Consider the following 27970-nt stretch of genomic DNA (forward strand, 5'->3'; position numbering starts at 1 on the left):
AATGAGTAAATAGTTATCACCCTGGCCTCTTTGCTTGTGGCGTTCCTGCAGCTGCCTTGCAGTAAAGCTATAGTTAGCCTAGCTATCCCCCAAATTAACAGATGTGAAACGAATGTTCTGCTACAGGTAGTCACGCGTGTTTTCGTGACGTTAGTGACGTAGTGACGTTAGTAACGTCAGTGACTGTGGCTAGCAAATTAGCCAACGTTAGCTTCACTTTTCAACACAAAAACGCAATTTCTACTTAAACCATGCAACGGAACGTAAATAAAAATACAACCAACGCAATCGCTACCAAGACGAACCTTTTGACACCGCCGTTGTGTATGTAGTCCAAATATTGACTGATCCTTAGGGGGGCGAAAATAAATAATAATAAATAAATATATATGTGAGAGAACAAAGGTTGTGCTCTCGCCGAAGGCTTGAGCACACCCAATTATGATCGAGCAAAACAAGCGCTTCCTATTCGCCGACAGAGGGCAGTATAGTGTAAAGAGAAGACGGTCTGTGAATGTGCCGCTCTTGGCTGAGCCACTCTCCTATCTGCTCTTCCTGTTTACTAGCGGCTGTTGCCAAACTGTTTGAAGCATGTTGGCGATGAAATACCTTTGTGAACACTGGATTCTCGTACAACCAAGCCATAAAGGAGGGGTACACGCATTTATGTGACAAAGTGCCGATTTCGGTATCTGAACTACACTGTCCAAGGTAGGCCTAAGTGTTGCATGTGACAAGGGAAGTTCGCCAAATGTTAAATGGGGTACGCAACTAAGTCACTGAAGCTCAGTGTCTAATAACGGGTGTTTAAGTGGGAGTTCAATTGTTGTGAATTTGATTCTGGACAATGATCCCTAGACCGAACTGTTCAGAAGCAAGTTCGCTGTGCCATTGAATGAAACGCTCGTCAGCATTCTACTATAATCTACACAATACAGGGCTGTAGTCCGTTATAATGTACTGACATACGTTATAAATGAACGTACGCAATTTGAGATCTTTTGTGATCTTATGAACAGATGCGGATTCTCGCTCTCTCTCTCGCGTCACAATTCAGAGAGAGAGAGAGAGAGAGAGAGAGAGAGAGAGACTTGGCTTGGTAAGCCCGCCAGACACGCTGACATGGCATTCAAGGTTCCTAAGTATAGATAAATCCAGATAGAGGTTTGGGCGTGCTGGGGAACCAGACTTTAGCTTGTGTCTTCTAGAGACACTTAGGCCTACCCCTGGGCCTGGACTCAACTTGATAGCATTTGAACAAGAAACAACTGCGAAGATTTTTGCGGTGAGTTACATTACAGAGGTCGGGTGGTAGTTGGTGTCAGGTGTCCAGGGTGTGTTGTTACAATCTTCAAGATTTTGATCTGTGATCATTATTGTCTCAGATACACTGACTGTCCCCGTATTACATCCAGGACTTGATACATGATTTTAAGGGTTTATGGCCATTACATTTCTAGTGTTAGCACATTCTATGAAATGGACAGATGTTCAAATATTCCTGTTGTTTTATGATTACAACATTCTAGCACTGTGTGACTGCTGTGAAACACTGTTCTTTCCAGTAAACGTTCAGACATTGCCTAACTCTCTAAATGTGAGACAGCTGTGAGATTTTTCACCCGGTGACTTGGGGGTTGGGCCTGCTCACTGCACAGCAGGCTTGCCAGCCAGGACCTTGCTTGACCCGACAGTGGTAAAAATCTCTCCTGAACCAAGGCCTACATGGACGTTGTGTTGATCTCAGTGTAGAAGTAAAGCTTCTCCCAATCTGCTGTCAAGGTCACCCATCTGGTCCCCCCCCCCCAAAAAAAAAGACTTGACATTGGAACACTGCAGCCTTGATTATGACCATGGCGATCCTTATTAGTTTTACCCATGTAACCTTCACGTGTTATACACTTCTCCTTAGTTAGGCTACACAAGAGACTGTTTGTCCAGTAGGCCCAACGTTCTACTACAGCCACTCTTTTCCTCATGTTTAAACTGACCTCTTCTTTACCTCACACGAAACCCACACAATGTGTCTCTACAGACACGTTTCTCCCTAATCTAACCTGTGTTTTACTGCCCTGTAGAGGATGGAAGTATCTGTCTGATTGCCAATCAAACTGCCTCCTTAGTTCTGGTCTCCCTCTGCTACTGACAGGAAGTGATCCTCATTGCAGCTCACACCCGATCACTGCTTGTCTCCACCGATAAACTCAATCTCAGCGACTCCCAACAAACGAGGGGGAGAGCTGGCTCATTGTGCAAGAGACAGTATCTTCTTATATCTATCCTCTGTCGGTTAAATGTTAAGAGTTCACTTGTGCTTCTGAGGAGAAGAGCTTATTCAGCAGTTGTTGGTGGCATCTCAGTCAGACCTTTGGAGCAGGGGAGGATACTGCGGTGGGAAGGGCTGTGCTGCCGAGCTGGCTCTTATCAGGAGGTTAAAGTTCTCCCTGTGTAGAGAGACGGAGAGATGGCTACAGTGTCCAAGACTGGGACACAGAGTAAACAGGGGACACAGAGTGGAAGAGGCGACTCCTGTGGTTCTGAGCAAGAGCCGTCTGTGGGATTGGATATTTGTTTAGTCGGTATGCTGAACACTCTTGTTATCACTGCCTGTTTCCCTGTATAGAGACTCAGTTCCTTTCCTGTTGAGCTGGATGGGCTGCATACTTAAATTGATGTAAGAGCTTTGTTTAGGATTCTAAAGTGACAGAGAAGTGTCACTCATTGTGTCCTAAGAAAAAAGTCAGTCATTGCTGTCAGGGTTGGGCCTAGTTCCAGGCTTACATTGTAAGTATGGATTTACTTCATCCACACTGGTTGTGCAGGTTGCATTGTGTTGTGGGGCTGATTCATTCCTAAGAAATCTTGGTGACAGACCCATTCTCTCTCGATTGAACTGAAGGTGGTAGACTTGTTTGGACTGTATGAGTCTAGTGTAACTGGACTGACAAGCTATATCAGCCTTTGACAAGGCAGCAGATTAGCTCTCAGGAGTGTTCGCTGATACTCAGATTAGACACAGTTAAACACTGTGAGTGAGTGAGTGCATGTGAATGTGAGTTGTAAACCTCACTCTTTCAACTCCCGTCAGATTTTCATCGCTTCCCTCCCTCTTGTCTCTTTTTTTCTCTTCCAGTGGGATGGCGCCCCCCCAGGCCAGTGTGAGCAGCTGGAGCTGCAAGCAGGTGGCCCGGTGGCTGAGAGAGGAGGGCTTCACAGTGTACGTAGAGCTGCTGTGCACTCAACACCGTCTAGACGGCACCAGCCTGCTGGCCCTGACCGAGGCTGACCTTCGCGGGCCACCTCTGGGGCTCACCGTACTGGGGGACATCAAACGGTTAGCCTTGGCCCTCCGCCGCCTCCAGAGACAGAACCAGGAGCTCCTGGATGAACTGGGACTGCGGCCCAACGATGGGGCTGGGGCTACCCTTGTGGTCGCAGGTGGGGGTACGTGGGGCTGCAACGGAGCTGACCATTGGTGTAGTGGCGGTGAGCGGTTGTGGAATGGGACTGAGCTGCGACTGAGGGAGTGTAATGGGGTGGGGGCGGGGTCTGGAGGTGTGCTAGGTCATAGCCACGCTAATGGGAAGTGTCGTCAGAACCATAATCTGGGCCGTCTGGACCCAGAGCTCTGGAAAACGGTTATCAGCTCTGTCTATGTCATGTTTGTGTTCGGTTTCACCTCCTTCGTCATGGTCATTGTGCACGAGCGTGTCCCGGATATGAGGACTTATCCGCCTCTGCCGGACATCTTCCTGGACAGGTGAGTCTGGAGTGTGGAGTGATGCACGCAGATATGTCTTGTAACACCTTATCACCCTCTCTAAATGACTCTTATCTTCCACTGGTACCGATAGTAGACTGTAGGCTGTAACCTGCCCACTCTATTTACAATGCATCCATCTTGTTCTCTCGCTCTCATTCTCTCGTTTTCCTTCTTTCTCCCTCTCTCTCATTTTTACCTCTCTTTTTCTCTTTAACAGTGTACCCAGAATCCCTTGGGCTTTTGCAATGGCAGAGGCATGTGGTTTGATTCTATGCTACATCTTCCTGTTGATTTTGCTGCTCCATAAACACAGGTAGGTAATCAGTGTGCGAATTACGGGGGGGTTTGGGGGGGTCTCCCTTACAAAAAAGAAGTATATTAAATAGTGGTGGGCATAGATAATTGTTTAAAATCTAGATTAATCTCACTGTAATATTGGCGTTAATCTAGATTAAAATGGTTCATTTGAATTCCGCCGAAGGCATTCAGAATATGTGTGCTACCCAAATAATGACTAAAAGTAAGTCTTTGAGAACGGGTTTCTCAAGCCAGGTGGCGCATTAGACCAGGAGCTCATCTCCTGTTTCCAAAATGCATCACAAACTTCTTGGAAGAACTCGTACAGTAAACTAATTCCGCATAGCACAAGGTCCAAACAACCTTAGTCTTGTCGAGGTTTCCATTGGGAATCTTCTTAAAAATACATTTTTCCTGAAGCAAACCAGGCGGCTTCATAGCTGCATCCATGTTAGCACGTCACATTTGATGTGATAATTTCATACACAAGGCATACACACAGGTTCGAAGACTCGTTCTCGCCCCCTACAGTGCAATTCGGCTAGGTATACATCCGCGCTAAAATATCAAGGTGAAAGTCATCATAGCTTGCGTAGTATAGACCCAGCTCCCAACCCAACTTTGAGAATAGATTAACGGCGATATTTTTTTTATCGCCGATAAGAGTCGCAGTGCGTTAACGCCGATAACGGCCCACCACTAATATTAAAGTATACTATAAGTATACTAAAATATGGATAGTACACTTTTAGTTCACTTTTGATATACTTATAAGAAGTATACTTAGAAAATAATTCACTTTTGATATACTTTTAAGGAGTATGCTTAGAAAATAGTTCACTTTTGATATACTTTTAAGATGTATACTTAGAAAATAGTTCACTTTTGATATACTTTTAAGGAGTATGCTTAGAAAATAGTTCACTTTTGATATACTTTTAAGACGTATACTTAGAAAATAGTTCACTTTTGATATACTTTTAAGTATGCTTTGAAAATAATTCACTTTTGTCAGAAGTATACTTAGAAAATAGTTCACTTTTGATGTACTTTTAAGAAGTATGCTTAGAAACGAAATGGTATACATTTCTTCTGGAGTAGGATGTACGTTTTCTATTATTATACAGCAAAAACAGTCCAAATAATTTTAAAGTACATGACAGGTTACATTTTTTAGATCCATCTCATTCTAATTATTCATGTCTATGAAAATCTATTATGCATTGCACGTTGAAACTTTTTTGGTACTGAAGCTGTAACCTTAATTACTGCCAAAACATTCTGAAGCCCTATAATCTTATACTAATAATTATCAATTGGAGTATTAAAGGAAAAAAAGAAAAAGCTACTTGAGAAAGAAGCAGACAGAAGGGTTGCATTATGAATTTGAAGGTTATACTGTCAAACTGACTGAAGAACAAAATAACGATGTGAAAAAATGAAGATAGCGTGGCTCATTGGCTGGTCAATTCCCATGATGCAAGGCGGTAAATAGTGTTAAAATTTGCTGATAAGTTTGCCGTTTGTTCGAAAAACAAATGTAACTTCATGAATTTCGTTTTTTAAATGTGTCTGCTTAGAATGTAGTGTTTTGTTGCGTAGTCATTGTTGTGGTGGTTTACCATTCTAACCATGAGTTAAATTACTGTTACGTTTCATAAGAAGAGCTGGATTCTGAAAACATCAACGCGTGCGGAGTTAATAGCTTCTTTCAGCTAAGAAACTGCATTGTAACTTTGCAAGGGCCCCCGTTCTCGCTAAGTGACTTATAATCTGAGGCGTTTGAGGGGCTCCTAAACATTATAATATATTAGTAAGCAATAGTAAAATTTAATTTATTAAGTTTACTTCTTGAAGTACTTACATTAATTGAAAGTGCACTTAAAAGTATTGCAAAGTATACTTTGAGGCTCTTTAGGAAGTATACTTCATGAACTGAAAGTGCACTACACAGGTTACTTTAGAGTATTCCAAGGTATACTTTTTATTACTTTGGGAAGTATACTTGATGAACTGAAAGTGCACTACACAGGCAACTTTACAGTATTCAAAAGTAAACCTTGAAATACACTAAGTGTACTTTAAAGTGTACTAAGTGACCTAAAAAGTGGACCAATTCAGTTTACTTAGTACAAAAATAGTATATAAATAAGTACACTGCTAGTATACTTTAAGTAACATGATAATAGTATACTTTTTATACTAAGTATACTTACAAAATAAGCTTGAAGTATACTTCTTTTTTGTAAGGGCTGACCCCCCCGATTAAGGCTCGGACCCCCCTAAAAGAGGTAAAAACCACAGGTCTGGGGGGTCGATACATTTATATATCGTTCTTACCTGTAATCGTAAATATAACAATATATTTACCATTTTCATTCAGTAACAGGTTGGCGATACACAGAAATGTTGACTTCATAGCAGGAAATATCACACACAGTATTACACTGACTGCCATCTAGTCAAAATTCACTCAATAAACACAGCGCGAGTGACAAGTGCCCAATACAACCAGTGATACTCTAATCTGACCACTGTTTTCAGTAACGAGTAATCTAACGCGTTACTATTTCCAAACCAGTAATCAGATTAAAATTACTTGTCCAAATCACTATGCGTTACTATTTTGTCATTTATAGTAAAATATATATTTGATTTCTTCTTGCGTCTCTGGGAGTTAAGCCTACGCGACAATTAAGTCACGTTTTCAGCACTAGGGTCACGTCACGTGTATATACATAGACCTACCACTCAGTGACACAAACAACAATGTAGCAGGAGAGAGAGAGATGCGCATTATCGAGATGGAAATATAATCACTATTTTGAGTATTTGTCAGCTAAAGATGGAAATATCAAGGTTCGTTGTACACTCTGTGCTGGTGCCGACAAAGTGCTATCAAGCTACAAAAACATGACGTCAAATTTGAAGAAACATTTGGAGTCGCAGCACTGCACAGTCAAACTTATAGAGACGGTTGTCAATAGGTGTGTTCGACTTCATGCAGCACCGGCGGCGCTGCATGAAGTCGAACGCACCTATTTTTATGTTGAGGCGGCGGGGTTGTTGTCGGCAGCTGCTGAATGTAACTAATAAAGTAACTTGTAATCTAACTTAGTTACTTTTAAAATCAAGTAACTTGTAAAGTAACTAAGTTACTTTTAAAATCAAGTAACTGTAACGTAACTAAGTTACTTTTTCAAAGTAACTGTGGCAACACTGAATACAACTCAAGAAACAGCGCGAGTGACCAGGAAGTGTGCTGGTTCAATCACCTCAGTGTAGCTACGTAGCGGTACGTTCCGCGTCGTGAGAAAGTTCAGAAAGGCAAGTTATCTAATACCCCACAAAAATCTGTCACAAATGTATTTGTAATGGCAATTAGCTGTATAATATTCACAAGAATGTTAATGATAGAAACATGGTTAACCACCCACCAACTTAAAAGATAGCTATCGCTAGCTCTGTATCAAGCAAGATAGCTTAATTTATCTGTGTCATTGCTTGTCAGAATCTGGAGATATTTCCAACTACCGTATTTTGTGATGAACAGCCAGATATGTTCCTCTGGTAGTTTTGTAAAGATCAAATTTTTTATTTCAGAAAGAAATGACTACAATAGTGTTTGTAGTTTTAGTAGTGCGTGTGTGTGCCATTGCCGTTTACTTGGTTGGGGCGGCGGCAGGGGTGAACGTTGTTGCGGGGGGGTTTGACCCCCCCCGATTGTCATTGTATAATTCGCACACTGTAGGTAATAGAACAGTAAACAATACTACCACAGCAGGAAAACATTCTGAAAAATAGCAGTAATACTAAACAATACAAATGCAATGATCAAGGACTCCTTACTCTCTCAGGGACTGCCACTGGGCAATATATATTTTTCATGCCAGCTAAGGTGTGCTGCGCTTGCATAGATTCTGCAAAGTTTGCCATAAAGTAGGCTTTGCCAGCTATGGGTCTGTCTGGAGGAAGAGGAATAGCGGTGCATTTGAGCAATGCCGCTCCTCGTTCTAAATAGCCCCTTCATCAGCAATTCAACTCAATTAACTTTAACTTTTTTTGTAACTTTTTTTAACTAACCTTTACTTTTTCAAAATATATATTTTTTAATTATAGAAAATAGCTAATCTCTGAAAATAGCATGAAATCCTTGATAAACTCAATAACTTTTTCAAACTTCTAAAATATACACCAGATTATTCTAATAATGTATGACCTACTTCCACACCCTTTACTTTTTCAATAAAGTTTTCAAAAAATGTATAGAAAATTGCTAATCTCTGAAAATAGCATGAAATCCTCACTAATCTCAATAACTTTTTCAGACTTGTGTCAAAAAATCTGAAATGTACACCACATTATTCTAATAATGTCTGGTATACTTCCACACCCTTTACATTTTCAATAAAGTTTTTAAAAATATTATAGAAAATCGCTAATCTCTGAAAATAGCATGAAATCCTCACTAATCTCAATAACCTTTTCAGACTTCTGTCAAAAAATCTCAAATATACACCAGATTATTCTAATAATGTCTGGTATACCTCCACACCCTTTACTTTTTCAATATATTGTTTTTTAAAGAAAGAAATTGCTAATCTCTGAAAACAGCATTAAAGCTGTGCCAAACTAAATTCTGACCAATGGTCACACAGCTGCAGATCAACCAGGAGCTAGTCTGTGGTTTGATTGTGACAGCATAACCAATATGTATTTGCAAATGTATTTGCACCAATATGCTTTCCACCAAATGCATCAGAGGACAGCCAGGGAGAAGGACAGGAAGGGACCAGGAACTCTGTGTGGTCCGTCATAGGAGACCAAAGTCTACTTGGGGACTCGGTCCAACATTGTCACATCAGCAACCAGGCCGATGTTGAAAGCTCAACCCCCCCACACCACAGGGGAGGTTAGATGGGCAACAGAGAGAAAAAAGTATAATTAGAGAATGCAAAGCGACAAATAACAGTTACAATAACAGTATGGGTGAGGTCCCCACCAGTCAAGTGTGATTTAGTGCAGTAGTTAAGCAAACTAAAGAGTTTTTGACGTAGCCCTAAACGCCAAGACGGCACCAGCCACCCTAGATTAGAAAATGAAGTATGTTTCAGGGAAGAGAAACTGTATACACAAGTTGGAGTTGGAGGAGAAGGGAGGCGACCCCGATGGACAAGAGGGTCGCCTCCCTACGTCTATGGTTTGTGGGGGGGGAAATTCAGACTGTTGTATGTGCATATGGACCAAACAGAAGATCGGAGTATTTTGCCCTTTTAGGGCCCCAGTGGGGGACTCCATAGTACTGCTGGGAAACTTCAACAGGTACGTGGAAGATGACAGGGACACCCGGAGAGGCATGATTGGGAGGAAAGGCCTCCCTGATCTGAACCCGAATGGGTGTTTGTTGTTGTATTTCTGTGCTAGTCATGGATTATCTATAACAAACACCATGGTCGAACATAAGGATGCTCATAAGTGTACGTGGTACCAGAGCACCCTAGGCCGAAGGTTGATGATTGATTTTGTAATCATGTCGTCGGATCTGAGGTTGTATGTTTTGGATTTTTCAACCTATCACCATGTTGTGGTGAGTTGGGTCAGGGGGTGGGGGAAGACTCTGGACAGACCTGGTAAACCCAAGTGAGTAGTGCGGGTGAGATGGGACCGTTTGGAGGAGGCCCCTGTTCGCGAGATCTTCAACTCACACCTCCAGCAGAGTTTCTCAGGTATCCCTGCGGAGGTTGGGGGCATTGAACCGGAGTGGGTAATGTTCACCAGCTTAACCATCAAATCCTGCTCGCCAGACTTTCTGAGATGGGCATCACTGGCACTGCACTTCAGTGGATCTCATCCTACCTGTCGGGAAGATCCTACTAGGTCTCCTGGGGAGGCAAAGTGTCAGGCCCCCGCCAGCTCTCCACTGGTGTCCCACAGGGCTCCATCCTTAGATCCCTCCTCTTCTCCCTGTACACCACCTCGCTTGGACCAGTCATCACCTCCCACGGCTTCTCCTACCACTGCTACGCTGACGACACGCAGCTGTACCTGTCATTCCCTCCGACTGATCCGGGGATCTCAGCTAGGATCGAGGCCTGCTTCTCCGCCTGGATGACCAAGCACCACCTCCAGCTGAACCTCGCCAAAACAGAACTCCTCATCATCCCGACAAAACCCTCGGTCTCCCACGTTCTCTCCATCACCCTGGGATCTGCGACAGTGACCCCTTCATCCTCTGCCAGGAACCTCGGGGTTACCATGGATGACAAGCTCTCCCTCACAGCCCACATTGCTGCGGTCTCCCGGTCATGTAGATTCACCCTCTACAACATCCGGAAGATCAGTAGATACCTGTCTGAGCATTCCACCCAGCTGCTAGTCCAAGCACTTGTCCTCTCCATGTTGGACTACTGCAAAAAAAACATGTTCCGATATCGGCCGATATAAAACAATATTTTAAAAATCCAGAAACGCGTAACAAAACAAACTGATTTCCCTAACAGTAGTTATTTGTAGTTTACATTTAGTCAATTTTAGCAGAAGTTCTTATCCACAGCGACTAAGTACAGGGACATTCCCCGAGGCAAGTAGGGTTAAGTGCCTTCCCAAGGACACAACGTCATTTGACATGGCCGGGAATCGAACCAGCAACCTTCTGATTAATAGCCCGATTCCCTAACTGCTCAGCCATCTGACTCCTGTTATTATTTCCTCACTAAAATAATGTTACTGCAGTTTTTGATAAATAAAATGTAGAAAAATACAAACGTAAGATATGAAACTTAAAGTCCTTTGAACAAAAACACACCAAATTTTTTATTTTTTATTTATCGGCCATTATAATGCCGATACCGATAGTTTGGAAAATGCCCAATATCGGCCGATAATATCTGCCCGCCGATATATCGGTCGGGCTCTACCCTCCACTGGCTTCCCATCACGGCCCGTGTCAGATTCAAGACCCTGGTACTGACCTTCCGAGCAGTGAACGGGACTGCACCCGACTACATCAAGTCTATTCTCCAGCCTTACACCCCCATCCGCCACCTGCGGTCTTCTTCTAACAACCGTCTCAACAGTAAGAAATCAAATGTTTTCTTATATACGTTTGTACAACGTTTGTTTTCTTATATACGAGAGCAACCTGAATTTCTGAGTCTTGAATTTTTGGGTCATATTTGTTTTTTCCATTGAAATATATATTCATATTCAATTCGGTATTGTTTAAATTTCAATATTAAGTCTTCAATGCCTTTTCAAATTAAAAACATATCACTGATTTGCTTCCATACAAATGGCAGCGCGCCCTCTGCTGACATCCTGAATATGTGGACCAGAGTGACTGTCAAGCTCGTGGGAGCAACTTCCGTGTCACAACACGCAAATCTACGCAAAATTGAGAAAGAAGATTTCCACACACTATTTGAATTCCCGATTTCCGTGTATAAGCACATCAAAGAAAATCAGATAACGGGTCGTTTATTTATTTTTTCCTTTTCTATTATCAAAACGGAAAATGGGTGGTGTTCAGTTTTTTGTTTTCCTATTTCTAAATGGTAGTCGGCAAACAACTCGTTTCCCGATTTTGGTTTTCTCATTTCAAAACGAAAATCCGTTGGCCACCAAGTACACGGACCGATCTCTGACACGACTAATGTCTTCCATCTCTCGAATCTACAGTAGGTGTCCCTATCTGCCTTTAAAAATGTTCACGATGTGAAGGGTTTCCGCAGGCCGCCACACATATATGTGACGTTAGGAAATAAAAGTCTCAAAAAATAAATAAATGTGGCATTAGGAAATAAAAGTCCAATGAAACAAATAAATGTTGTCTTTACAAAAACGTAATTTTGAAATGAGTAAATGTATTTATTTATTGATGTAAGTAAATGTATTCAGCTATATAATTGGGTGTGCTTTGCCTTCGGCAAGGGCACAACCTTTGTTCTCTCACATATATATTATTAGTGTGTTTGCTGCAAGCAAAAATAGTATTGTTATTCTGCATACTTATTATTTTATTTTTGGTGTGTGTGTGTTTGCTGCAAGCAAAAACACTATTGTTATTCTGCATACTTATTTTTTTTTTTTCCTCACACTTTTTTCCGTCGCCTACTCCTTTCACACTGTTTAAGCTAGAAACACTGTTCAAACTTCATTTGATAAAGTCTGAACTGCTCTAGTGTGCTATTACTTTTCTCATTGATAACTTTTACAGTTTTTAAGATATTAAAGTTTAAAGTGCAAAAAAAAATGAATGGGTTTCAATGGTTCAGAATGTTCAAGTCAAATTCCATTGTGACGTCATGCACTGACAGAACTGTTTCTCACCGCGTCAATTTTTGACACTGTTTAACACTTTCCTGCCTGAATATGCATAGTTTTTCAAATAATAGACCTGAACTATATATACCATTTTGAAGACAAGAAGTAGGGCTTTCTAATGATATAAATATTTGTATGATTATGTTAGGCAAATCATCCTTTATCAAGACGATTTCACGGAGCCATTCTGACAAAAATCTTCTCCGTCGTCAATACTTTTTTAGAAAACCTCATTTTTAACCACTTTAAATACAAGCTAGAGGACAGGTTAGAGCAGGGCCGGGGTGGGTAATCGGGAGAATCGGGAGAGTTCCCGGTGGGCCGCTTCACTTTTGGGCCAGTCGAGGATAATTTTTTTGGTTGACATTTGTCACGTTAGTCTATCTTCTCTTAAAGTAGGCTACACAAGTTCCGCATTCTGACACCTCAGCCTCTACATGGGTTGTACCATGTGAGGGAGTTCTCCCCTCCCAAAAAGAGTTGGTTGGGTCCATAGCCCGACTTTTCCAAAAAGTTTTATCAGATCGGCTACCGATAGCTGGGACGGGCGGCCATACCGTAACGATATGCGTCAGGGAGGATGGATGGGCGTAGAGATGGCATCACTAGACAAGGTTTTACCAATTGAAAAACGTCAAAACTATTTTGCGCTCAAATAATGGCCAAAAAAATTCGCTCGCTGTGCGCGCTCGGATTAAGTGTAGAAGTCCCTATCTTGCATCACATCAAACCCATACGTCCTAAATTGGGGCTCCGAATGTTTACAACGTCTGGCTCCGTGCCTGATTAACACTCAGATCGTTAAGCAGTCTCAAAAATTGTATCAATATAAAAAATAATACGATCCCTTTCTGTAATCATGATACCCCCCAGAAATGTTCACTGCACCCCCAGTGAAAGCAGGCTGCATCCGGCCCTCTTTGGTATACAAAAAAAAGGGCCGGTCTTGGGCCTGAAACTCCCGGCCTGAAAAGTGCTCCCACTCCGGCCCTGGGTTAGAGTGCATGAAATTTGCGTAATTTTGTTGTGAATTCAGAACAGCAGACAGATTTAAGATAGACTATTTTGTTTAAAAGTTATGACCACTGAAGTGATGAGTGGGATAACGCAATTCCAAGCTAGCGCGATGGCTCTCCATAACTAAAAACGGTTCTACTTTTTTCCACAATCGACCAAATTGGCCAAACAAGGTATGTACATTGAGCTTAAAGTGTACATAATCTAGCTAGATCATTTTTCTTTAAGCAAGTTTCACAAAAATCTGCAAAAATCGAGGCTCAACACTGTCCGTCTGTTTCCGACCGTCGCCAACAGCCAAACCGGGGTCACGAAAGGTTTACTGCAGCTGGCGTTACTACGAACAAAGGCTTCGTAATTGAAACGTTTTTACTTTTAGTTGACGATATTGAGCACAGATGTTAAGAAACTTGTCTTTACTCTAAATATCTTCTCCGTTTTCAATTTGAAGCATTAAATCTAACACAGTAGGAATTCTCCCACGACATCCGCTCGCTCCGCTTGGACAAATATGTTTTCTCAGTCCACCATACATTAGACGAGCAAATTTTCGAGCACTTTCAATACAAGATACAGGCCATGTTAGAGTTGATATATATATATACATAATTGTGTGGGCAATGTAGAACAGCAGATTTGAAATATGATCTTTTGTTTTAAAGTTATGGCCATTCTAGTGACGAGTTCTTACAACGCTAGCTACGACTGTCATCATAGCTGCCATAGAACGGCGAAACCTGGTCACATAGCTAGCTATGTCTATCGTTCGTTACCTACAAACAAATGCTTCGTAACAGTATTTACTTTTTATCGGCGATATTGACAACAGAGGTTAAGGAACTTGTCTGTAATCAAAATATCGTCTCCGTTTTCAATTTGAAGCAGTAGATCTAGCTTACTGAAGGAAATCTCCCATTGAATCCTCTCTCTAGCTTCGCTTCGGCCAAAGATGGACGACGATGATGACCATGCATGCATTATTCACGCCTACAGTACGGTGTTCTGTACAAATACCACTTTGACATACACTACCGTTCAAAAGTTTGGGATCACCCAGACAGTTCAGACAGGTTTCCATGAAAACTCACACTTTTATTTATCAAATAAGTTGCAAAAGGAATAGAAAAAATAGTCAAGACATTTACAAGGTTAGAAATAATTATTTTTATTCTAAATATAAATTTTGTTCTTCAAACATTGCTTTCGTCAAAGAATGCTCCATTTGCAGCAATTACAGCATTGGAGACCTTTGGCATTCTAATTCTTCTAATCATCCATTAGTCTTCTAAGGTAATTAGCAAACACAATGTACCATTTGAACACTGGAGTGAGAGTTGCTTGAAATGGGTCTCTATACACCTATGTAGATATTTACTTTAAAAAACAGACGTTTCCACCTAGAATAGTCATTTACCACATTAACAATGTATAGTGTTTTTCTGATTAATTTAATGTTATCTTCATTGAAAAAAAGTGCTTTTCTTTGAAAAATAAGGACATTTCTAAGTGACCCCAAACTTTTGAACGGTAGTGTACATGATCCGTTGGCTAGATGTAACATGATCTTATCTACTACCCACAATAGTTCAGCCTTTTTGCAGCAGCATTTTAATCAGAGTTAGAGTAGCTTTTGCAGTTGCACAACAAAGTCACGTAATGTGACGAGATTGAATTTAAAAGTATTAAAAAAACTCACCAGGGACAACGACAACATCGGCAAACCTGCACCATGGATTATTATATTTATGTTATCTTTAAATTCAGTGTTTGAACAGAACTGGGTGTGCAGACACATGATTAGTTTCTCCTCCATCTTGATACTGTAACCTAGATTCTAGGTTAGAAATGTTGACAATGACCAACGGTTGCTACGTTACAAGAAACAAGGAATCAATCCGATTGGCCAATGCTCTTCACTGTTCCAACTTTTTTCTGTTTCTACGTCTTTCAATTATTAATACTTTTCAGAATGGGTTTTATCGCCAAGAAACTTCACACAGACAAGGAATTTACTGTGGCAGGAAAGTGCACACATTAAACATATAAGAATCTTAAATAAGAAGTCTAACTCTATACTAAGGGGACAAAAATGTTAAATATTTAGAATGAAATAAAATGGCTATAGTACAAATAGGGCAACAATATGGTAAGGTGTCTTGTGCAGATAAAGTGATTAGTGGTCAAGTCAGTGTGAGTCCTTGGCCTTGTTGAAGAGGCCAGCAGCGGATGGGAAGAAACTGTTTGTGTGGCGTGAGGTTTTGGTCCTGATGGACCGCAGCCTTCTGCCGGAGGGGATTGGCTGAAACAGTGTGTCCAGGCTGGGAGGAATCGGCCACAATCTTCCTTGCTCGCCTCAGGGTCCTCGAGGTGTGCAGGCCCTAGGCAGATTGCAGCCGATCACCTTCTCAGCAGCGCGGATGATACGCTGAAGTCTGCTCTTGTCCTTGGCAGTGGCAAAATTGTACCAGATGGTGATAGAGGTGAGGATGGACTCAATGATGGCTGTGTAGAAGTGCACCATCATTGTCTTTGGCAGGTTGAATTTGTGGTGGCTGGCTTTCTAGCCGAACAGGTGCGAAAGGCCGACACAGGGAGTCAATCCACATTTTCAGATGCAAACTCACGTTTATTGATCAAGTCAGAAAGGCAACATACACTAGGTCTCTCCGCACACGAGATTGAGAGCCTACTCAATAATTGAATACAGACAGTTTATATAACACACAGAACGCCCCTGATCTACATGGCAGTTATCCTGCCATGGTGTGATTATCTTCTAAACCCCAAAATGTCAGTTTGCCCTGCCCTCTGTTCTTCGTACAAGGTCTGAGCTCTCGTTATCTTTTGTAAGCGTTTGGTAAATATGTGATGTTCTCTCAGTCTCCTACTGAGAGACAGAAATGTCAAGACAACCCTATATCATGGTGTTTTCCCTTAGTTTTAACCTGAGGTGTCTTATATCCAGTTTTCGGCCCATGACATAACCCCCCTTTGAGAGGGTCTTCTCCCTCTCACTATAAACAAGAGAACTGGATATATAATCGATAGAAATTCCCCGGGCACCACCCAAAACGTTTAAACATTAAAAGAAACAAACTGAAAAATTATAAAACAGGAATTTCAACAGTCTCGACTTATAGTAAGACACATCATTTGTTATATAATTCAATGCTAACTTGGTTAGCTACAACGTATAGTATGCTAGTGTACTTAACTGAGACTAGTGGTCCAAATTTGTGTAATGTGACAAGATATCCCTTTTGCTGGTACCTCGGTTCAGTGCTACTTGCCCTTGTGGTCAAGGCTATGTGGTTTCAAGCTATAATAAAATGATACCCGTATAACTGCTTCTTTACTCCTTATTTCCCCCACAGACCAATACACTAATCTAATATTCCTTAATGCCTTTATGAGGCTAGTACATAAAATCCAGTATCTTAACCCTTGTGTTATCTTCGGGTCATTCTGACCCATCAGTCATTGTGACCCACCGTTGTATTGCGACAACTTTACTGCATACAAAAACAAAGTGAAGCATTTTCTTTTAACCGGTGGGCTGTCTCAGACCCCCCCACATTGCGAAGGTTAAAAGAAAATAATTTTTATTTGTTTTTGTATTGGGTAAAATTGGGTAAACACAACGATGGTTCGTTATGAACTTTTGGGTCATGTGACCCGAAGGCAGCACAAGGGTTAAACCTCTTTGCTAAAACCAGTTCCAAAAAGTGACCGACCCTCCACTACCCTCACAAGGTCCAAATAACCTTGTGTATGAGCACAGAGGATTCCGTCCATTGTTCACAACTTTCCAACAGTCGTAGTTCAAGATTCTGGATTAAAACTCCCCCCGGGCCCCAGGCCCTTTTTTGGAGGAGAAACCATGAATCAAAACATATAATTAATACACACAAGCAATGCTTTGAAAGGGCAATCCTTCCAAAATTTACAACAATTTGTATGTTCCAAAGAAAATCTCTTAAAATTTAAACAAAATAAATCAACACTGAAAAATCTAAACAAAATAAATCAAAAACTCTTTCAAAATTTCTTAGCCAACAAATTAACAAGTTATTCTTATCGTAGTGACTTTCCTCCGAGACCGGGTATAGCATGGCCTGGAGTCAAGCTTATTCGTGGTGGTCCTCTCCCGCGTCCCATTCAGGTATTGGATAAGTCCGGACCGGGGAGTCCTTCTGCAAGCAAAAGAGAGGTTGGCATGTTTCTCTTTGCGCGTACAACCGCCATAGGGGAGGCAAGGCTAGAAACAACTAGAGACCGGAGAATTGGCACACAGCAGCATATGACACTCGCTAAGATTATGATAGTCAGGAGGATAGTTATTCCCATTTTTGCAAACCCAAAACCCCAGTTTCCCATTTGTAATTTCAAAAATCCAAACCAATCGGTCCCCTGTCCCGCATGTGTTTGCACCTCCTCCCTCAGGGACTTTAGGTCAGCCATGGCCTGGGAAAACCTTCCTGCTGGGGCAGTGTTATTTGGGATGAACGTACAACATACATCACCAACTTTAGCACAAACCCCTCCATCCTCAACCAGGAGCCATCCAGCACCTGTTCTGCCAGGTGATGGCTGAGGTGGAAGACCGTTGTTCTCCCAGAGCAGCGAGTGCAGTCTCAGTGTAATTGATAAACCTTTGCTGATTATAATAAATATAATTGATCCACTCAGTGTTTTTGTTAGTCGTTATCCATGGTAAAATTGATTCAAAACCTGACGCTACCTCGTCTCTGGCTTTGAATTCATTGGGCACCCCCCTTGGCTGACCGATAGAGTCGATGGTAACATTGGAAGAGTAGGCCCGTTTAGAGCGGACCCGGTTCTCCCCTTTGTCTGCCTCTGAGGGCAATCGAAAGTAGACCACGTGAGTGACCCCGTGGACTCTAGCGCATCTCCCGTTCCAATCGATGGGCAGTGTCGACCTTAGACTTTTGCATAATCACAGAGCCAAAACACATCAGCCACAATTTGAGTTTGAAAATGATAAGGGCAGGCCGGGGGAATTGGACGCCTTGGCTGAGCTCCCTTAATCTGTCTTGCTTGCCCATTGATCAGTTTGGTGCATTGCCCACTTACTTCCCAGATGTAACTACAGTCCTGAGCTGGTACGGTCCCTACATCTATATTGCCCGTTTTCTGATAACACTCGAAAGATTTCTCTTGCGTTAGAGTTACCCCTTTCGGAATGGCCACCTCCTCCTCCAAACGTGGCAACATTCCTTCTAGGTATTGGCAGTTAAGCTTAATGTCTCTTTGGACCGGTTCTTCCGGGTCCCCTTGGACACTAAGAGTATACTCACGAGATCCTAGATATGTGAGGCATGCTGCTTCGCACGTGGGGACATTCTGTTTTATCATGTTCTCAGGTACGGTCAGCCACCGGTTGGTTTTCTCCTCGCACTCTTCCCAACCTAGGTGTGTTAGAAGTGACATACAACTCCTCGGTCCTGGCCTTAGAGCATACATAAGTCTGACAACTCGTTAGCCTGTGCTGTGAAATCAGTCCACAGATACCTTGAAGTGGGCTGCAGCAATTTTTATTTCAACCTCGAATCTTTCCATAGTTCTAACTGCTGGCATTGCCTGAGCCAGTACTTGGGCTATACATTCTACGTTAGTCATTGCTGTACATGCCTTCTCCTAAAACATCTCTAGAGTTCAGCCCTACCTTACCAATTCGTTAGATGATCTTGGTGCATTCGTTTGCACTCTGTCATCATAGTGGAGGTGAGTTTATAGAAACCGGGACAGGGAGATAGGTATGCAGCACTAGTAACTTAGCCCTCCAATCCGGAGTTTTCAGTTTAGTGATAGCTTTTGTGAAACTTTATCAGGAACAATAGTGGGTGTTGGTATACATCACCCATTCCTGCTTGTTCTGCTGACCGCCAGTCGGTTCTCCGTGCCACGACAGTAGTAGCTGGGAGTTTGTTAACTCAGAGCCAACAGAACATTGTTATAGTCATCAACAAACCCCTGGTTCTATCACCTTAACCACCAAGGCATATTTGTTAACAGTTACTTTGGTTTCACATTTCGAATGTCAAAATTGCTGTGCATCCTTTTCTCCCCCGTGTCTCCCTGCGTATCACTCACCCCCCTTCTTCCCAGTTGGAACGCAACCAGGGAAGGGATTGTTCGTTCTCCCGGCGATTGAGTTTCATTTTCTGATCCCTTTCTTGGGAACAGGTTTGAGTGACTGTTCGCCGTTGTCCAGGGTGGCTTGGTAAGACTTTCAAGCCCTGGATATGGTCCTTGGTCTTAAGCAACGACCACGCCCAGTCCTAGGACTGAGATTAAACACGTTATTTGTGTGCTTTGCTTTAGGACAGCACAGTCCTGTACTGTCACAGGGAGATCAGAGTCAATAGGTGTTATCAAGTCTGATCCGGGATTTTTAACAGTGATTCCAGATGAAATCACATGGTTGACCCTTGACACTGTACTGTTAGTCACAGTCGCTTGTGTCCCTGTGTTTCTACGCGGAGTGTTCCACTTTCTCCGGTAGATTTTAAGAAGGACCCGGTCACCAGGCTGGATAGTGACTGGCTTGGGAGGTTTCTCCTCTCTCTCCCTCTCCCTCTCCCTTGGGATACGCCCTGGATGGATCCTGGACACTCCTACACAACATCTTCAACAAAAGCTTCGGCATTGTTAAAAGATTAGACTTCCAAATTTTATGAATCTTTTACTTTATCATTCATAATGTTTCTTTAGTGTGGCTGTTTAATTATCTACCAAATACTGTTTAAAGTTATCGATTTCAAGTTGCCTCCTACTCCTGGAGACCATAGTTTGAATTTTTGTTTGTCTTCCGTTACTCATTAACTCCCCCCTCCACATAGTAATGTGATCTATGCGATTCCTACAAAGACAGAAGATAACATGTTTAATAGTGGCAAAACTCAATTCTTCATATTTCCTTTACATTTATCTAATATTTTCACCTCTTTCTCTTTTTGGGTCTGCCTTTAAACAGAGTTGGGGACATTAATTAAACCTTGTTAAATGTTTTTTTACCTTCTTGGCTCCCGTTCCACCACAGAAAATCCTTCAAACCTCTGGATTCCTGAAACAAGATCTGCCAACTGACAGAGTTAGTTCAGCATTCCAATGGCTACGTTTCGAATTGGTTCTCAATCTTAACCTGCTCAAATGTCTTGAGCTTCACAATCATGGGGATAACCCCATGCGGCAGAAAAAAGTGTTAGCTGGATTTACAGTGGTGGTCACAGGTGTTTCCCTTTAGAGCATAACTAATTAAAATGTTAATTGTTATGCAAAATTTTCCATCTTTCAACAAAACCGGCCTCTGGTTGTGTATGTGTTCCTACCTGGGGCCTCCATTCGGAGGGCAGTCACGTTATCTCTAAGGTGTATCGTAACTACACCTTGATAGCAGGTTGGCAACATTAACTCTGCCTGTGGCTGGGCCCACAAATAGTGTGCTCTAGGCTGCTGTCCACAGCCTCTAGTCACTGGGCCTGTCAGACCGCCTTCCAACCCTTCGTTGTCTGCCCCTGGGGGGTCTGGCCTTGCCTCTGCCCCTCCCTTGCCCTTGCCCCTCCCACCAAAGTCCTTCTGGGTAGGGCAGAGCTGGAACTCATTTGGCCACCATCAGGTGCTCTGGCTGGGAGAGTCTGGTCAGTGTGTCTGGTTAGGCTCGCTCTGCCTCCTTTCCTCGTTGCCATGAGAGGCAGCTTTGGAACAGTGGGCTTGGATGATCTAGACTTGATACAAGTATATGATTAACCATTTGAGAAAACCCCCCTTTCTCCGTTTCTCAGCTATAATGAGATATGAATCGGGTTAAAAACCTCAAGACTATACCCCTAGTTAAATAATGTGTTAGTTTATTGCTATATGTGTGTGGCAGAGGTGTTGTTGGACGGGAAAACCTTTTTGCAAATGCAATTTTTGACACACATATTTTATCTGTTTAATAAACCTCCTCATGTACAACTCGGGTGTCTAGTTTGTTTGAACACTTCCTCGTGCTTGTGCCAGGCTCACTTGCCCCGCCGTCTGTAATTTCAGAAAGAACAGATGTAAATCAATTTACAGTTAATCCTTCCTTTAAAAATTCGACATTTACATATTCCGTTTTATAGGAAAATTAATAAAAAGTTTATTCTATAAGTTTCTGAACATCGTTTAATTTTTTTATTATTTGATTCCATTCCTTCAATCCCTGCACGTACCTTCATAACGACTTCCTTGACCTTTCAACATCACTCCTTCTCTTCAATCTAAAGTTTACAGCCTCTTTTCCCTTTCTACAAACGTATTCCCATACACGTATCTTCACTTAAAACTTGCTTGACCTTTCTTCAATCACCAGTTATTTTATCAATAATTTAACAGTTTACAAGTATCGTTTATTTTATCTGACTCCATTCTTACAAACATTGTGATGCTGTTATTTATTTAAAACATTAACATAACTGGTTATGTATATATTTCTTCTTTTTCACAATGTTTGTACAACCTCCCTTACATACTGCCGCCGTTATTTTTATTGAAGCTCTTTTCTGTGTTTGCTCGGCGCGTCTTAAAAGATTACAGGTTTATAACTCCCTGTATTTTAACTTTTTAGACTAAGAATTTAGAGTACTCCTAATTTCTCTGCTTTTACCTTGTTTGTTTTCAGTACACAAAACTTTCAGAATGAACTAGTTTGATTATCTTCATACATGTTTTACTTCCTATATACAGTTCTGATAGACTTTGTACAGTTCATTTGTTTAGTGTCCGCAAAGAAATTGTAAATGCTTTTGTTAAAGTCTGTCCCTTAAACTATTAGCCAAATTCAAACATCAAGTCTATATAATTTAGCCGTATTTAGATTTGGCAAATTAGCCTAAATACGCACGCATTTTCATGAATAACATTCGAATCCTATGCGGTTTACTGTTACTCCGTTTCTCATATTATTGCTCCACTCGGTAACAAAAGTTTATTTGAAATAATCCTCCCTGCGTCTATTTCAACTAAGATTTTACGTCTTAGGGACAAAATGTGCGTCCAACATAATCCCCCACGTCACAACGCTGCTTCGACAAGACACTTGTCTCCGCGACAGTAGAAGGTTTAGCACATATACATTTACTCATCATTCATTCGGGATTTTGACGTACATGGGGTTTTAACAAGACAAATTCTGTTTGATGCAACATTGCTTACGTTTTTGCATCTGAAAACATGAGACTTTGCACCTTCTGTCCAAACACGCCACGAACTACATTTTTTATAAGTGATTCTCTTACCTTATCAAAGATGTAGGTTTGTGGATCACGTCAGGGTCACCAATTGTGGTGGCTGGCTTTCTAGCCGAACAGGTGCGAAAGGCCGACACAGGGAGTCAATCCACGTTTTCAGATGCAAACTCACGTTTATTGATCAAGTCAGAAAGGCAACATACACTAGGTCTCTCCGCACACGAGATTGAGAGCCTACTCAATAATTGAATACAGACAGTTTATATAACACACAGAACGCCCCTGATCTACATGGCAGTTATCCTGCCATGGTGTGATTATCTTCTAAACCCCAAAATGTCAGTTTGCCCTGCCCTCTGTTCTTCGTACAAGGTCTGAGCTCTCGTTATCTTTTGTAAGCGTTTGGTAAATGTGATGTTCTCTCAGTCTCCTACTGAGAGACAGCAATGTCAAGACAACCCTATATCATGGTGTTTTCCCTTACTCTTAACCTGAGGTGTCTTATATCCAGTTTTCGGCCCACGACAAATTTCTTCAGCTGCCGTAGGAAGTACTAGCCTGGCTCTGCCCTCCTACGTACTTCCGCTCAATTTGATTTTTGCTTCTGTACATAGCTCTGGCCATGAGGTACGTAAGTCAGATTTTTCAGGTTGATTTTCTACCGGCAAATCAGCAAACGGAGCGGCTGAGAACGATGACGTTGATGTTGTGCGCTAGTTTGTGTTGTAGTTCCGTAATGGCGGCAGAGAAAGATGCGAGCAAAGCCAATTCGGTCCGTTGTGGCAACGCTGCCGAATATCCAACAGCTAAAGCCGGAGCAAGAACAAGTTTTGCTGAGTTTTGTTGGTGGCCATGATTTGTTGGTGGCAGCTTCTCCACACAGGGCTATATCGCATTTTGCGTTGTTACTGACAATGATCGCTACCAGTGAGCTTTCTATGAATGAGCGATTTTCCACTAAACAAAGTCAAGCTTATTTACGTTTTGGTGGGAATATTTTCAGTTAGAAGATGGTACTGTTTGAATCGCGATTCCATCTTCTACTGCCGGTAACGTCGTTGAATAATCTTCAGGTTCTTTGTTCATGAATGAATGCAATATGAGTAGGCTAAATGCCTGAAAATATCACGAGAAGGGAAAAACTTAAAAGGACATTTAAATCATAGAGATTAGGTACATTTTTACACCGGTCTGCCAAATTTATTCGTTTTGATTCAGCTATGAGGCTGCCTCTTGCAGGGGAAATGAGAAGACCTATTTCATTCTACACTTCATTCGTATTTTGAGTTGTAAATGAGAAGCAAAAAAAAGATGCTTTTAAATCTGTGATATTTATAAATAATAAGTATGCATTTTTATATAAAATATACAGAAATATCAGTTGTAAAAATGTCATTAAAAAACGGACCCTGTGCAACCGACGCAAGCAAGCACACCCTATTTCCACAGAAATTGTACCCTCTAGTTATATGATGCTATATTTATATATTTATTGCCATACTTTTTAATTTCAGGGTTTATTTCATAGCCATATTTATTTATGTATTTATCTATTTATTAACCTATTTATTTAATTCTGACTAACATGGCGTTCCATAATGGTGATCCACAAACGGGCATACAACAGGAACGATGTGCGTATGTCTCCTCGTTCAGTTGTCATGTCTTATTTATGCGAATGCGATACAGAAAATACCAGACTATTTTACAGCATTGCATAGCACAAAGAAAAAATACAAATGTTTATGTAAACATAGCAAACACCTCATAGGCAGAACTGTACATGCAAGCGCTGTATGGTGAATTAAGCCTACAATCTTGACAACTGTTTCAACCATTGTGCATGTAATGACTTCTGTTATTAACTAAATGTTTAGATATTTGTGGTGGTAAGACAATTTAACAGAGAAGCAATCTAATACATTTTCATCAACATAACATAAGCAATTGATAACATAAGAAACAGCAGACAAATGAAGGCTACATTATCATTTGCATGAATGTACTAGGACATAGCAATTGTGTTTTAATATAAGAAATTGCTTTTATGATCTGCATAAGTGACTAGAATAGATGAGGTTGAACATAGATGAGGTTGTACATCAGAGGTGACAGAGAATTAAAATTGTGATCTGAGAAATATAGGTACCAAAGCCACTGAGAAGAACTGTCATCACCAGCTGCATCACAGGCACTGCACTATCCATCTATGATTCCAGAAATCTGTGTGTGTGTGTGTTTATCACATGCACTGTGCACTAGTCTATTTAAATTGCAATAGTTTTCAATATGCAAATGTTCAGGTTGTTTTGCTACATGGGAGGTTACGTCAGTAATTTCTAGCGTACCTTGGCTCAGCATATGATATATTACAGAATTCGTAACTAACCAGAGCCCTGGCCAGGTTACGGTTAGCATACAGTGATTATCCATCAAAGACCTGGCTCATCATGCCATAGTCCCCCTCTAAGACAATACGTATTCAGTCAATGCTGCCAACACTCCAAGTTTAGCAAATGTATTCAGGCAGATCAGTAAGGCTACATAAATCTAATCAGTTGAAGACTGACTTGATGCATAATTATTGGTGGTTTTGCATATGAGCGACAGTAGGTATCACATCGACAAAAGTAAAAAGAAATAAGAAATACATTTTGCCCACAGTACAAACCTGAGGTACTCGACATTGAATCTGGCTTTGTGTCACTCAGGTGTTCTGGAGACTCAAGATAAAATACACTGACAGCCACTGTTAAATCCTTGAACATGTTTCCAGATGTTGAGTGTTCCCATAAATCAAATATAGTTTTATTTCTATATTGGTGGACTTCCATCAGCCTGTGAATGTAGGTTGTCTTAATCTCATAAATTGTCTTTCTTTCCACACAACCCTATGTTGTACCCCAAGGCACTTGATTGGTTATTGGCATCAGCCACTATTCAACTATGCTATTGTTTCACCCACACGATGGAGCCGGTCTCACGACTTAATGCATTTACATTTAGTCATAAGTCTTACAGTAAGTACAGGGACATTCCACAGAGGCAAGTAGGGTGAAGTGCCTTGCCCAAGGACACAATGTCGTTTGGCACGGCCAGAATCAAACCGGCAACCTTCTGATTAATGTCCCGATTCTCTAACCGCTCAGCCATATGACCCATCTGAAAAAATGCTTTTTTTAAACACTTTAAATTTAGCTTTAGACTAACCAACAGTGCCTTAGGTGGTACCCTGGAGCATTTGCAGTTCCTTGTTCGTGGCAAATGTCTTTCCTCACGTTTCCTGCTTTTTTTTCCTTCTCTGTCTCTCTCTCTTTCTGTTTATCTCTCTTTGTTTCTCTGTTCTCTCTCTAGGTCCATTGTGTTCAGGCGTTTGTGCTCTCTAATGGGGACCGTGTTTCTTCTGCGCTGTGTCACCATGTTCGTCACCTCTCTCTCAGTACCAGGACAGCACCTTCAGTGTGCAAGCAAGGTGTGGCTCACACATACACACATGCACATTTTGATTAGATAAGTCGCATCATATTTATTTTTATTACTTCTTAAGAATGTTCTTGCTCGTTTCATCATTGATTGAGTCAGCAGTTCTTCTAAGAGGTAAAATAAACACCTTTTAAAAGTCAATTTATACATGCTGTAGTGGCCCATCCTGTTCTCTCGATCTGCCAGATGTATGGTGATTCCTGGGGTAAACTGCAGAGGGCAATAGCAATCTGGAGTGGCTTTGGAATGACGTTGACCGGCGTCCACACCTGTGGTGACTACATGTTCAGTGGGCACACTGTAGTTCTCACTATACTCAACTTTTTTGTCACAGAGTGTAAGTGTATTTCCTTGTTTAATTTTATGTACTGTATTTTATAGGATTACATACAACTCCTACAGTATACAAAATGTGCAGTCTTTTCCGATCTTAAAATGCACATCATTATGGCCATCAATGATGATGTCATCCCCCATCCACCTTACAGATACCCCCCGCAGCTGGAACCTGATCCACACGATCTCCTGGGTGTTGAACCTGTTTGGAATCTTCTTCATCCTGGCGGCCCATGAGCACTACTCCATCGACGTGTTCATAGCCTTCTACATCACCACCCGCCTCTTCCTGTACTACCACACACTGGCCAACACCCGGGCTTTCCATCACAGCCGCCGCGCTCGCATCTGGTTCCCCATGTTCTCTTTCTTTGAGTGCAACGTCAACGGGCCTGTGCCCAACCAGTACCACTGGCCCTTCGACAAGCCTGATTTCATGAGGTCCCTGATAAGATAGAATGGGGGCTATTTTTTAACCAGCTTCAGAAAGTGTGCTTGTGTGCATATGTGTGTGTATGAAAACCGTAGTCCCAAATATAAAACTCGCACATGACAACTGTTTTAGGAGGTCTATCGAGACTCGCCTCAACTGGGATGCTGTTTATACCTTTTAAACTCAAACACGCTGATGTGTGGGGGTGGTTTCTGGTTAGAACAATGAGAAGGGTTCATGTACAGGGGACAAGGAGATATTTTCTTAGTTTTAATGAATGGTTGTCATTTTATTTAATTGATGTCAGTGGGTACTTTGACCTCGTCTGGTCATGTTTAGGGTGAAAAGAGGAGATGGGATGGGTGGGTCATGGTTACATGTTACACCTTGTGTTGGCAATCATTGATGCCCACAGAGTCTGGTTAAGTTCACTTTAACTCACTGTATTGGTTTCACAGTTCACCCTCCCTGTGTATGTGAGGAGAGCAGGTCTCCAAGTACCCTGTGGAGTGTGACTTGATTGAGTTTGTTCACATAACCACAGAAATAACAATTCACTATGACAAGATTTCCACCATGACCAAACCCAAGGGATGTAAAAAATTTTTTGTAATGGTGTTCTATTTTGCCAACGATCTTTCAGTATTACACACTTTACACGCTTTAATTAACACAATGGAACTGGGTGGTTTTGCTATTTATAATTTGATAGTTTTTTTGATGTTGATGATGATGATGATGATGATGAAATAATTAATGTAATTGTAAAGCATGAAATAATTGATGACAAGAATGTCAGTTTACAGTATGTTATGTGCTAGATGTAGCCAACCAAGATGTGTGCAAAGGGCTTAGCTGTCTGTCTGTCATGAGTAGAATATGCTCCAGTCAGCTTTTTACGCTAAGTATTTGTTGTTTGTCTTAATTTATAGACTATTTTGTTTTTATATGTTAATAATAATTAATATGTATTTGTTTGCAATGCAAAAAATAAATAATTGCCTTTTGGCTCAGCAATAAAAGTTTACAAATAACTGCCTAAACCACCGTGGTCCTTCTCCTCCTCTACCACACTCCTCTTCC

The 27970-nt window shown here is 41.5% G+C and overlaps 1 protein-coding gene across 3 annotated transcripts; it reads left to right on the plus strand.

Moving 5' to 3' along the window:
* Window positions 1-570: 570 nt before the first annotated feature.
* LOC136943581 (sphingomyelin synthase-related protein 1-like) lies at window positions 571-27930 on the plus strand. 3 transcript variants are annotated; one of them, XM_067236947.1, is made up of 6 exons: window positions 571-711; window positions 3134-3760; window positions 3981-4076; window positions 25990-26107; window positions 26305-26455; window positions 26607-27930. In XM_067236947.1, the coding sequence occupies exons 2-6, from the start codon at window positions 3138-3140 to the stop codon at window positions 26909-26911; spliced, it is 1293 nt and encodes a 430-aa protein (XP_067093048.1). In that variant the 5' UTR covers window positions 571-711; window positions 3134-3137; the 3' UTR covers window positions 26912-27930. The 3 variants fall into 3 exon arrangements, with proteins under 3 accessions (XP_067093048.1, XP_067093049.1, XP_067093050.1); XM_067236948.1 differs by lacking the exon at window positions 571-711 and adding an exon at window positions 1176-1285; XM_067236949.1 differs by lacking the exon at window positions 571-711 and adding an exon at window positions 2520-2579.
* The last annotated feature ends 40 nt before the right edge of the window (window positions 27931-27970 follow it).

This window comes from Osmerus mordax, chromosome 5 (assembly GCF_038355195.1).
Source record: "Osmerus mordax isolate fOsmMor3 chromosome 5, fOsmMor3.pri, whole genome shotgun sequence".
NCBI lineage: Eukaryota > Metazoa > Chordata > Actinopteri > Osmeriformes > Osmeridae > Osmerus > Osmerus mordax.

Coding starts and splice junctions, on each gene's coding strand:
- LOC136943581 (XM_067236947.1), top strand. CDS start 3,138: ATGGCGCCCCCCCAGGCCAGTGTGAGCAGCTGGAGCTGCAAGCAGGTG. Junction 4,077..25,989: donor TTGCTGCTCCATAAACACAG/GTAGGTAATCAG, acceptor TTCTCTCTCTAG/GTCCATTGTGTTCAGGCGTT. Junction 26,456..26,606: donor CAACTTTTTTGTCACAGAGT/GTAAGTGTATTT, acceptor TCCACCTTACAG/ATACCCCCCGCAGCTGGAAC.